Raw genomic sequence first — 12,531 nt, 5'->3', positions numbered from 1 at the left:
TTTTATTGGTATTTATTTTCACAGTTTTTTGTTTTTAGTGTCTTTTCATATAAACAAATATATTTCTCTTATTTTCTGATCTTTATATTTGGCTTATTTTGCTTTTTTTCTTCTTTTATTTACTCATCAGTGTAACTTCAAACTGGTGTTTCTTTTTTTTATAGTTGCCAGAAAAATGTGTGCGACCGCTTTGTTGGATGAAAATAAAGAATAAAGAAATAAAAAACGAGCAGAGAGTTCAGGGTGAAGTCTGCCTCAGAGCCTGATGAAGCAGCCTCAGATTCTCTCTCAGCTCGTCTACGTCTCTCTCAGCTTTGGCCCTCGTGATGCTCAGCTCCGTGTAGACGTCCTTGTACTTCTTTGTAACGTTCCTCTTGTCCTGTAACACGACGAGAAACATGTGTGTTATTTATCTTTTATACTGACTCATTCAGACTATTTATTATTGGATTGAGTGTGTGAGTCTCACCTTTTGTGCAGACTGCAGTTCGTCCTTCAGAGACGTGATCTTCTGCTTCAGACACTGGACCTCGGACTCCTTCACTCGCAGGGTGATCTGAGATTAAAATCAACTTCAAATCAGCTTCATATGTTAACCCTGTTTTCATTCCTAAATATCTCATCAGGCTTTAATAAATGGGTTATGGGCTAATTTATGATGCATGATATGAGGCTATATAAAGAAAACTGACTGGACTCATTTAAACACATTTTAATAACCTATAAAAGAAAAAGAGTTTTTTTGACTCATTTCCAATTAAAAGTTTGTGTATAAATGTGTGTTCTTCATGTTTTTGTTGTATTTTTAAACTAAGTTAAATTAAAATGATTTTATCTTGTTTTTCAGTTGCTTTTATGCTCATATAAAGCACCTCTTATGAATTATTGTGATAAGAATTTCATGAGCTGGTGTTTTGTTCTCCATTCACACTGAATTTGTCATTAATTTAATTTATTGTTCCACCTACCTGCACGGGGATTACAGGCAGAAAATAGCAATTCTGCTAAAAAACTAGGTGCAATGCATTTTTTCCTTGTTTTTACACAAGGTTAATGTTTTATTGTGCACTGTCCCTGTCTTAATAAAATAAAAATGAGGTGCTTTACTATACAAATAAATCTGACCTGATGATGCTTTCTTCCATTAAATACACAGTAATCATGACAGAGGTTGAAGAATGCAGTTTTAATGGTGACACTCCTTTTATTTATACTCTTTTCACTGCATTATTGTCATTTTATGTTAATGTGTATTATTCAAGTATGTTTTAATAATGTGAGTAATAATGCAGATTATTTAATACGAGACAATCATCCTCTAAAAGATTTGATGAATTATGTACAACAGACTAAATAATTGCTGTTTGAAATTGTGATATTTGGATATGATGAATGAAGTTGCAGTTTCACAGGAAAATAAAAATCTTGTGTTCAGGGAGTCTGAAGCATCGACCGGTTGAGACGCTCACCACATAACTGTAACATCAATATCTGTCTCTGTACCCTTACTTCATGTCTCTCTGCACCTCTCAGGCAAAGGTAACATTTTAAAACACAGTTATTACTTTTTACTTCATCTGCTCCCACACAGACACTCACCTCCATCTCGTAGGCGTCCATTCCCTGGCTGAGCGGCAGAGCGTCCTGTTTGGCCAGAGAGCACAGTCTGGTGATCTCTGCTGCCAGGTGACCGCTCAACTCCTGGAAAAAGGTCAAGAACAACTTACTGATACTATTTATTTTGGTCTTAACTTTCCAACTGTTTCACATAAATATCACTGAAAATCAAAATTGCTGCATCAGAGTGATTTACTGTAGAATTAACCTGAATTACTTGATAGGAATTAACATTAACTGTGGATGGAGGATAAAGTCAATGTTTCTGCAGGGTCCAATAAGTTAAATTAAATACTTTTTAAGATAATTTTAATATAACATAGACTGTGATTTAATACTTATAACTGGCCAAAGCATGAAAATATAATGCAAAACCAGTTAGTATTACAATTTGGTTTTATATTACATGTTTTTCAGCATTTCCCAGCAGTGTATAACACTAATTCCTAATGATATAGTTAATTAAATAAATGTTACCTGGACCTTGATAAGCTGCACACAATTAAGTGTCTTAACTGATTAAAAATAATTAATTATTTTAAGTCTATTGAAGTTTTTGCTAAGACCAAAACGTGCACGTTATGAGATGATCCTAGCTACTGGAGCTGGCAGTACTGACTGTGTTTGCTGCAGGTTTGATGTCGCAGATTAATAAACAATCTGTCACAAAGATCACAAATGTAGTTATTTTATAATCTACATTACTGTTTACGTCAGGCAAGAGAAAATATTTAAGAATTTTACACATTAAATGTAATACTTTCTATTTTTTCTTTAATAGGAAATTACATTAGGTTTGTTAACTGCTGAATACTTTCACTATTGATTAATGTTTTGTGTATTTTCAATTTTGTAGTTATTTGGTCCATAAAATGTCATAAAATGTTGAAAACTATCTATTAATGTTTCCCAAACCCCAATTAGCAACCCAAATTGATCAGTTTATAATTACATAAGAGTAAAGAATCCAAAAAATATTCACATTAGAGAAGCTGGAATCAGAGATTTTAGTCTTTTTTTAAATAACGGAAAGACTCAAAATGATGATTTGATAATTATAAGTTAATTTGTGTTTAATTTCATCGTTAGCATCTAATCTATTAATGTGTGTATGAGAGCTCTCACCTGGTTTCTGGTCCTCAGGTCTTGGTTTTCCTGCTGGCACTGACACAAAGCCTTCCTCTCCGCATCCAGAGCCTGAACAAGATGAACGTTCTCCAGACACTTCAGAGAGAACTGCTGGGACAAAACCTCGAGCTCCCGCTGGTAGGAGGCCAGCTCCTCTCTTTACACACACACACACACAGATATTAAACACAGACACACACACTTCATTTAAAACATGCAATGCATTGTTTTGTCTTGAGGTTTATTACGAGGTTATTTCATTAGTGGACGTACGCGTGTCGACTGAATATGTCTTCCAGGTGTGAGTCTGCTGTGATGTTCTCTGACCGGCTTCTCCTCTGCACCTCCCTCTCCAGCTCCAGGCGGTGAGCGTTCTTGATGGCTTCGATTGCTAAGAGTGGATACAAGCCGGCGTGAGATTCATGTTGGGATGATAGACGGAATATCAGAAACAGCTTGTGGCTTTTTGTTGACTCCAAACACACATTCTGTAGAAGTGTGTGAACTGAAATATGTTTTTAAAAGTGTGGTGATGATAAGTTTTTGTACTGAAGCATCACAAAAATCCTTTTTTCTTTTACTCTTGTAGTGGCATAAGTATAATTATATTAAAAAACTAATTATACTGCAACTATTAAAACTGATATTGATACCACTGAAAAATGAATCATGACACTTTTCATGCACGCTTGTGAATCTGCTGCTGCGTAATCACCTTAATAATTAATAATACTAATAACAATCAACACTATAATAATCATTCAATAAATATTTAAACCTGCATTAATTCATTTTTTGGCCATTTGGAGGCAGCAGAATTTTTTTTTTAGCTGCTTTAAGGACCAAAATAGCAGATACAGTGACAAAAATAGGCCTCTACTATTACTTTCTCTTAATACTACTACTACTACTAATAATAATAATGATGCATTATATTTCTAGAGCACTTTTAACAATACTCAATAAGACAATTAAAACAATTAAACCATACAGAATAAATGAAAACACAATCATTAAAAGCAATGCAGAGAAAAAGAAACAAAATAGAAAAACAAAACAAAACATTAAATATTAAAAGCAGATTTGAAACCTTTTCAAGAGAATATCAAAGCTCACAGGAAACTTAATTAGTCCCCTCTGCCTCACTGGGTTTTATTATTACAGATAGATTTTTAAGAAGCGATAATAGTCTCTCCTCACCAATGGCAGTCGCAGCGCTCTCCTCCTCCAGCAGTCTGTCTCTCTCCAGCAGGTGGCGCTCTACTTCCTGCTGGTGTCGGCGCTGCAGCTCCTCCACCATCTTTACATGAGAGTCCTCCATGGAGGCGAAGCCGCGCTCGCACGTGGCCTGAAGGAACAAGAGACGTCCACATGGGTCACATAGATATAACCATCAAGGTGTCACAGTTACAGTTACAGTTAAAGGACTATTACACATTAAAGTCTGTTTTAGGTGTTTTATTATGTGTGAAAAGATGCGGAGAACGGCCTTCTCTCGTTTCTGTTCTGCACAGCATTAATGTGCTTGCAGCTTTAAAGCAGCAGTTATAACTAATACCATCTTCTCTGTCTACTTTTTTTAACCAGATAAAAAAGATAAGGATACAAGATAAGGATTTCCATTCTCACCTTTGCTTTTTGCATTGGTGATTGAAGCATTGGTATCGTATGTGAGAGGCCTGAAGATTAACACTGACGAGCATAAAATATCTCTTTTTGCTGATGACATAATTCTATATATAACTTACCCAGAAGATTCAATAACATCTCTATAAATTAACAAATTAGGAAAATATTCAAGATACAAAAAAAGAGTCACAACGAGTCAAATATACAGACAAATAAAATATCAACTTTTCAGCTCTAGCTATGTAAATCACACATTTCGCACCACCCACCTTGAGCTTCTCCAACTCCCTCTCGTGATGCATCAGAGCCGACCTCATTTTGCCATCAAACTCTTCTTTCAGCTGCTCTGCTATGACGGACAGCTGCTCCTCCAGCTCCTCCTCTCTTCTTCTCAGCGCTAAAACCTGCTCGCTCTGATCCGTTTCACCTGAGATCTCCATACAGCTGAGCGAGGAGGAGTCGTTCTCCACCGTCTCCTCTGGTGTTTCGGGTTCCTCAGTTTCATCTGCAGCACTTTCATCTGCCATCTGTACCTCAGTATTTATGTCTTGAGGGTAAATCTCCTCCGTCTGGCAGCTCATGTCCGTCTTTGCGCTCGATGAGGACGTCTGTTGCTCCTCTAGGTTTGACAGCCTCGCTCTCAGCTCCTCGTTCTCCTCCGTCAGGTCGACACAGTTGCTGCAGATGAGCGAGCGTGTGAGCAGTCTCTGTTTGGTTTCTTCGAGCTCCCTTTGGTATTTCGACTGAAGCCTGCTAATGTGGCAGCAGTACAGCGCTTCAGTCGCCGCGGAGTGAATGAAATGAAACGAAGGACGCTCCGAGCAAAAGCGAAAGTCAGAAAACTTGTCGGCCATCGACTGGAGTTTGTCTCGAGCGGATGTGCTGACAGAGGAGGCGATGTAGTCCAGTAAAGAAGTTCTAATCTGTGTTATAACTCTAAAATGTTCCATCCCGCTTTCATCCATCTTCTTGGTTTCCGTTGCCGTCACACTTGCTGTATTCCAAATAACGTCCAGATCTTTCAACGTCTCGCCCTCGCGTGTCCCCTCCGTATCTTCCCCTTCTTCATCCGTCTCAGAAAGTAAATCATGACCTAAAAGCAGCATTTGTTTCTCCGCTATCATATATTCTGTCACCTCGCCGAGAAGCACTTCTACATCTTTCTCCTCACTCAGCTGGAAGGTTTTGGCTTTCACTTCCCTGAGCAAAGACCCCCAAAACTCTTCCTCCCACCTCAGCTGACTGACCACCGTCGGCTTCTCCTCTTCACTTTCTGTCGATCTCTTCGTCGTGTCTAAATCCAACCTGTCAATAACACCCAGTAATTTCCCCAAAGCTTTCAACCTCATGATCATCTCCTCTATCACTTGCTGGATCCTTTCCTCAGCGCACACAGATCCGTTCCTCTCTCCTTCTTTCAACTTCTCCTTCTCTATATCTTCATTCAGCTTCCAGATGTCAGCTTCGGTCTCCGTCGCTTTCTCGCAGTAAACTTTCTCCGCTTCCTTCATCTCCGAGTTCTGCTCCTGGAGCTTCCTGCAGGTCGTCTGAGACTGGTCGAGCTGCCTCTCCAGCTCCAACAGCTTAGCCTCGGTTGCCTCGAAACACCTCAGCAAGTATCCCTCCGCTTTCTTGGCGCAGTCGCTTTCCTCCTGTCCCGTTTCTTCCGTTTCTGTCGGGACGCCAAGCTGCAGCAGCGCCTCCGTGTCCCTCAGATTTTCCTCCAGGGAGGTGATCAACGTCTGGGCCTCCTGGAGCTGCTGTTCTCTCATACTCAGCTCCCTCTCCAGATCTTGTACCCGCGTTTGTTCCAGTTGCTCCACTTCAGGCAGGTGATGGGGCTCAGTGTACCTGCTGCTGAGCTCCACTTTCAGCCTCTCTATCTCCCGGTCCGCCTCTGTCAGCTGGTTTAACATTTCCTGGTTGCGCTGGTTGAGAGCCTCGTTCTGACCCGTGAGCAGCTCCACCTCCTGGGAGAGCCTCCTCAGTATCGCCTGGTCTGGAGGTATGTGCTGCTCCACACAGCAGCTCAGCGAGGCGTCACCTCTCTCCGTAGGACTCTCCAAAATAAGCGAACTTGAACTCTCAGAGCTCGGAAACAGCTGACAGTCCTCATTGTGTTGCTGATTCTGCTTGTTGGTTATTACATCATCTAAATTTTGTCTGTCACTTTCTGACAATAAGTCTGTGCCGTCTGACGCAGGTGATAGTAAAGGTGTGGCTTCTGCTTCAGGACAGTCACGAAGAAGATCTCCAAGTTCCTGGAAATTTCCCTCGGTGTCATGCAGCCAGATGCTGGGTGTGTGTTGAGGTGAAGGACTGAGCTGCTCCTGTCTGATGACGTCCTGCTGCTCTAAGAGCTCTCTAGTCTGTTTGTTTGCATCATTCAGACTCTGTGTGTGGTTGTTGTTTAATGGGTTTTTATTCGTGTCCAGTAGGAATAAATCTGCTTCAGAACTTGGCGAGGAGTCAAGCTTTTAGGAAAGACAACAGAGAGAAAAGAGGAAAAAAGGAGAATTAGCCAACAAATGTTAAAATGAATCACAGAAGGATTGTTACATAATAAGAACAAGTAGCTCAATTAAAAATTACCGATTTGCAGACTTGCTGCTGATAATGTCCTGCGGTGCTCAGCTGAGCTTCCAGCTCGAGTTTGCGACGCTCCGAATCTTCTAGCTGCGCCTTCAGATCGTCAACCTTCAACAAACACAGACACACAGTTAAAAGGTTGAAATTATTGCAGTTTTGGCCACTTGGGGCTCCATCGCAAATAACACACACGACAGAAAAAACATTATTATCTTATAAAGTAGTTTTGGTTTATGGAGGAACATACACTCTAATTTAGACTTTATGAAGTATTTCCCTCATAACATAAACTAAATAAGCATGAACTCATAAACTTCTTCTTATATAGGTATATGTCTGATGGATCTAAGTATAGTATTCACTCTCATTTTAGATGTTTTAGCCCATTACCAACTCCTGGGAACATTTATTTAGCTCTATTAGATGTTCCACTTTCTTTACCAGCTGGTTGCAGACTGTCTGTTGATTGGTGCAGGGCTGGTAGATTACAGTGGGATTATTTAAAATGAAGTTCACTGAGTTTAATGAGAACAGTGACAATTTATAAACTACTTTTATAAATTTGCTTTAAAACTAACTAAAAGAACATAAAGAGATTAGCGGAGTTAGTAAAGTATTCTCTTTCGGTTCATTAGATTTTTAAAAAATGAGTTTTTTAAAATCCCAAATTCAATCGGTTTGCTCAGTTCTTAGAGAATGAATTAAATTATATTGTTCCTTCTTAAAATTCTTTTCTTTAAGACTAACAGATAATTTGAAAAATGCAAAAAAACCTGCTAATTTTAAACTATCCAACAGCTTGACGAGAGAGAGTGTGAATCAAACTATACAGACGAGCAATTTATGTTCTATTTTAAATTAAAAACATGTGATTACTGCTGCTAGTCGTCTCTCTATCAAAATAATAACAAAAGATGGAGTTTGATGACATTGTGAAGAAGCGTGGGATCATGGGAGTTGTTGTCTTCCTTGATAAACTGTCAGATTAATAATATCTCAGGCAGACTTTTTGACTGTAAAAGTGTGTTATATGTTTTAAAAAAAAGAAAGTTGGAAGAGTCTTTTATTCGGGCCAACACAGTATGAGTTAAACACATATTTGAAGTACACACCCCCTTCCTGTAGCTGTCCAGCAGCTTCTCCATTACCGAAGTGTCTTTAGCTTCATTATACAGCGGGACGCTCTTCTCCAGTCTGAAGACAGTCTTCTCCACCTGCTTCCAGCAATCTTCCATCTCTTCTTGCATTCTTTGTTGTGATTTTGGACTCAGCGCTCTGCCGTTGCCGTCAGCTGATTCATCTCCAATCATCTCCCATCCCAGAGGGAAACCCAGCATGCTCTCGTACCTCTTCCTCCTCTCCTCCCGCCTCTTCCTCCTCTCCATGTCGCTCAGCTCCAGTGCGCACAGAGCTTTACTCTTCTGAGGATCTGCGTCCGGCGTCGGCTTCCTCTTGAGGCCGAAACTCAGCCCAGTCGTAGGTTTTGTAGCGTCCTTCCCGTCGTCGTTCCATCACACTTTGGGTTTGGTGAGAGCGTCTCTGTCTGAGAGGATTTCAGTGGAGGAAGAGTCCTGAGTCACGTCTGGTTTTGGGAGAGCTTCAGGTGGGCTGCAGGGAACATGGTGGCCTGGTAGACTGTACGCAAAGAGAAGAGGATAGAATATGATCACAATGCAGTGCTGAAAGTATTAGTTTTAATAATTGATTAACAGAAAAATAATCTACAACAACTTTGATAATCTTTCAGTCATTTAAGTTTATAATTAATCATTTTTTTAAAGGAAAAGTTTTGTTTTGCTGCGTTTCTCTGTTTTTGTATCACTGTAAATTAATATCTTTGGTCTTCTAGTAAATAAATTATTAAAAGATTACTATTTTTTTTACTCTGGGAATTATGATTGATCATTTTTTGACTGTTGAACATTTTATAGGCTTAATAAATGATCAATTACCTGTAAAAAATAATGATAATGAAACTAATTGTTAGTTGCAGTCCAAATGGTAAAGAATGTCTTTAAATCCTAAAGCAAAGTTAATGGATTGAATACAATTATATCAATTAATTTTATAGGTATAAGCAGAGCCCAGGAAGAGTAGCTGTTGCCTGGGTAACAGCTAATGGGGATCCAAATAAACTAAACTTAACTATAGGAACATATTTGAGTGTATTTATGTGATAAATAATTAAACAACACGTCATGTTTTAATGTCTTGTTTTAATGGGTTTTTTTTTTCACCTATGCTGTTGAATTTGACTTGCTGTACTTGTCTGACGCATCTTAGGTGTGAAAGGTGCTATATAAATAAAGTTATTATTATCATCATGAAATTATAGTGAAGATTAGTCCTAAAATTGACTGCCATAAAAATTAGTTGATTTCTTGGATTTTTTATTAAAATAATTTATACTTAAACTAATATCTTAAACTGAATTACTGGTACCACCCCTGTTATAACTGGATTAAGATTTTAATAGTAGTATTTTAAGTTGAATTTACCTGGCAACATCAGGAGCGTTAGCCGGATGTACGTTTTTCATCAGAGCCTGAATCCAGTTCCTGCGATCCCTGCAGTCATGGCCGACAACGTGTAAACACGCTTCGGGGGTCTGAGACGTACAAACATTTAATTTAACTTCTTGTTAATGCCAGGAAAATATAAATGTGATTGTTTAGTGTATTGAACTGTTGATGTGAACTCTTACATGGATCTGAAAGCCGTAGTTTCTCTGCACCTGATACTCAGACACGTTGTAACACTTTGTTAGATCGATTTCTCCTTCAAGATCTGAAGCCTGAGAGAAAAAATAAGACGTATTAACCCTCCTGTTGTCCTCGAGTCAAGGAAGAAGGAAGGAAGGGAGGAAGAAGGAAGGAAGGGGAGGAAGGAAGGGAGGAAGAAGGAAGGCAGGGAGGAAGGAAGGAAGGAAGGAAGGGAGGGAGGAAGAAGAAGGAAAGGAAGGGAGGAAGGAAGGAAGGGAGGAAGGAAGAAGGAAGGAAAGGAGGGAGGAAAAAGGAAGGAAGGAAGGGAGAAAGGAGGGAGGAAGGAAGGAAGGGAGGAAGAAGGAAGGAAAGGAGGAAGGAAGGGAGGAAGAAGGAAGGAAAGGAGGGAGGAAGGGAGGAAGGGAGAAGGAAGGAAAGGAGGGAGGAAGGAAGGAAGGAAGGAAGGAAGGAGGGAAAGGAGGGAGGAAGGAGGGAGGAAAGAAGGAAGGTAGGAGGTAGGAGGGAGGGAGGAAAGAAGGAAGGAAGGTTGTAGGGAGAAAGGAAGGAAAGAAGGACAGAGGAAAGAAGGAAGGGAGGAAGGTAGGTGGAGGAAGGAAAGGAAGGAAGGAAGGAGGGAGGGAGGAAGGAAGGACAGAAGGAAGGAAGAAAGGGGGATAGAGGGTGGAAAGAGAGAGGAAGGAAAGAAAGAGAGAAGGAGGGAGGGAGGGAGGACAGACGGAAGGAGGAAGGGAGGAAAGAGAGGAAGGAAAGAAAGAGAGAAGGGGGAGGAGGAAGGAAAGAAGGAGGGAGGAAAGAAGGAACAGTCCAAAACAGACAGGGTCAATTTGACCCGGGAGGACGACACAAAGGTTAAAGTGATGAAACATTAAATAATATTTTTTAACTCTTTAAAACAAGTCATTTTAAAATACCTCCTCAGCTATTGAGTCCTTGTAGTATCTCAGACTGTCAGTCGAAAGCACAAACCAATATTTCCTCCACTAGAGGGAAGCAAAAACACTATTTCAAATGTTCAGTATGTAAGAAGTGGTTCAGAAACAGTAAAACAATGTAATGTGTAGAAAATCACAGAAACTTCAATTTACCTTGAAAATTGACCCTGTCTGTTTTGACTGTTCCTTCCTTCTTCCTTCCTTCCTTCCTTCCTTCCTTCCTTCCTTCTTCCTCCTTCCTTCCTCCCTCCTTCTCTCTTTCTTTCCTTCCCCCTACCTTCCTTCTTTCCTCTGTCGTTCTTTCCTCCCTCCCTCTTTTCCTTTCTCCATCCCTCCTACTTTCCTTCTTTCCTCTGTCCTTCCTCCCTCCTACCTTCCTTCCTTCCTTCCTCCTACCTTCCTTCCTTCCTTTCTTTCCTTCCTTCCTCCCTCCCTCCTACCTTCCTTCCTTCCTTTCCTTCCTTCTTCCTCCCTCCTTCTCTCTTTCTTTCCTCCCCCTACCTTCCTTTCTTCCTCCCTTCCTCTTTTCCTTTCTCCCTCCCTCCCTCCTTCCTTCTTCCTCCCTCGCTCCTACCTTCCTTCTTTCCTCCGTCCTTCCCTTCCTTCCTCCCTCCTTTCCTCCTTCCTCCCTCCTTTCCTTCTCCCCCCCCCTTCCTTCCTTGACTCGAAGACAACAGGAGGGTTAAATACTTTCAAATTAAACTCACCTTGTCATTTTCATCCATTTGACCATCCAGCCCTTTTTGAAGTTTAATAAATCCGGCTGTAAAGAAAATAAAAAGAAAAAAACATGTTTGCCTTTAACAATATAATCAGACTCATGAGCACTAAGTTAAGCATGCATAATGTGTAATGCTATTTTATACTTAAGACTTCAAAGGTAACTACATCACTACATTCATTTCACAGGTTTAGCTCCTACTTACTAGCACAACATCATACAAAGGGTGGTTAGGGTTAAAGGGTTCAAAGTGCTTTACAGAGACTTAGAAAAAGTAGAAAAGAAGTATAAACAAAGACAGATCTGTAGTCCTGCTGTTTTTATAGACTATTTTGCTTTTTAATTTAACAATATAAACCCAAACTTGCAAATACACCAGTGCTTATTTTCGCTTTAGCACTTTTTTGTATGCTTATTAGTATATTTTTCTTTAAAAATGCTGTTTTTTGCTACTCAAGGGACTAAAAATGTGACTTTTTCTACCACAAACGATGACAAACTTTACAAGAGCTTAGGATAAATGCATTATTACTTAAATCAAATAAGTAAACAAGACAGAATCTGATCAACTTCAATACTCAACTATTATAGTTTGGTCTGAAATATTGAGATTATCTGGTCACATGGGGTATAAGGAGCCTTTAGGGGCTGAAAGAGGGGCTTTAATTTGGAGCCCAAAGGTATAATATTGCTTGATGCAGCTTTTCAGACAAAGAAAACATGTATTTATGTTGCTTTATGGGTTAAGAAAGTACAAGTAATACATAGTAGTAGTACTGAGTAGTAAAATCTATTTAGTGACATACTGTCATGACGGTGTCTGACGTCCTGCGGTCCAGAGACTTGGCTCTTCGTTGAGGAGGGGGTGCAGTGAGCTGGGTTATGTCGCCACATGACTGGAGTTTCTGTCGAAGGCAAAAAAAACAGTGAAAATGAAACTGCTGCGAAAACAACTCAGCCCAACCGAGATTATAACAGCTCCTTTCATCACCAGTCCTGCAGTTTGGTTTATCAGGAGCTATCAGGGGCTTTCACTCATGCAAAGACGTGACGTGTTTTCTCAATCAGGTAGTGGCAGGCTGCATTCCTTCAACCAGAGTAACCGATAGTCTGGATCCTTGGCAGAGATGTCAGCTGTAAGGATTAGGCCTGCTGTAGAGCACCACGGGGAGCCAAACAGGCTTTTCTACAC

At 40.1% G+C, this 12,531-nt stretch overlaps 1 protein-coding gene across 1 annotated transcript in view; it reads right to left on the bottom strand.

The window, feature by feature from the left end:
• Positions 1-238: 238 nt before the first annotated feature.
• Positions 239-12,531, bottom strand: part of LOC133999273 (myosin phosphatase Rho-interacting protein-like) — a 33,684-nt gene continuing 21,391 nt past the window's right edge. The window contains 17 exon segments of the mRNA XM_062438460.1: positions 239-379; positions 470-556; positions 1,600-1,701; positions 2,743-2,902; positions 3,019-3,136; positions 3,946-4,093; positions 4,644-6,848; positions 6,967-7,071; positions 8,112-8,456; positions 8,544-8,598; positions 9,462-9,528; positions 9,531-9,561; positions 9,662-9,757; positions 10,598-10,666; positions 11,326-11,342; positions 11,345-11,381; positions 12,146-12,244. Of these exon segments, the coding sequence (XP_062294444.1) occupies positions 239-379; positions 470-556; positions 1,600-1,701; positions 2,743-2,902; positions 3,019-3,136; positions 3,946-4,093; positions 4,644-6,848; positions 6,967-7,071; positions 8,112-8,456; positions 8,544-8,598; positions 9,462-9,528; positions 9,531-9,561; positions 9,662-9,757; positions 10,598-10,666; positions 11,326-11,342; positions 11,345-11,381; positions 12,146-12,244 (3,882 nt within the window).

Source organism: Scomber scombrus, chromosome 18 (genome assembly GCF_963691925.1).
Source record: "Scomber scombrus chromosome 18, fScoSco1.1, whole genome shotgun sequence".
Lineage (NCBI taxonomy): Eukaryota > Metazoa > Chordata > Actinopteri > Scombriformes > Scombridae > Scomber > Scomber scombrus.
Note: the sequence above shows the minus strand (reverse complement) of the source record. Positions and strands in the feature narration are given on the sequence as shown.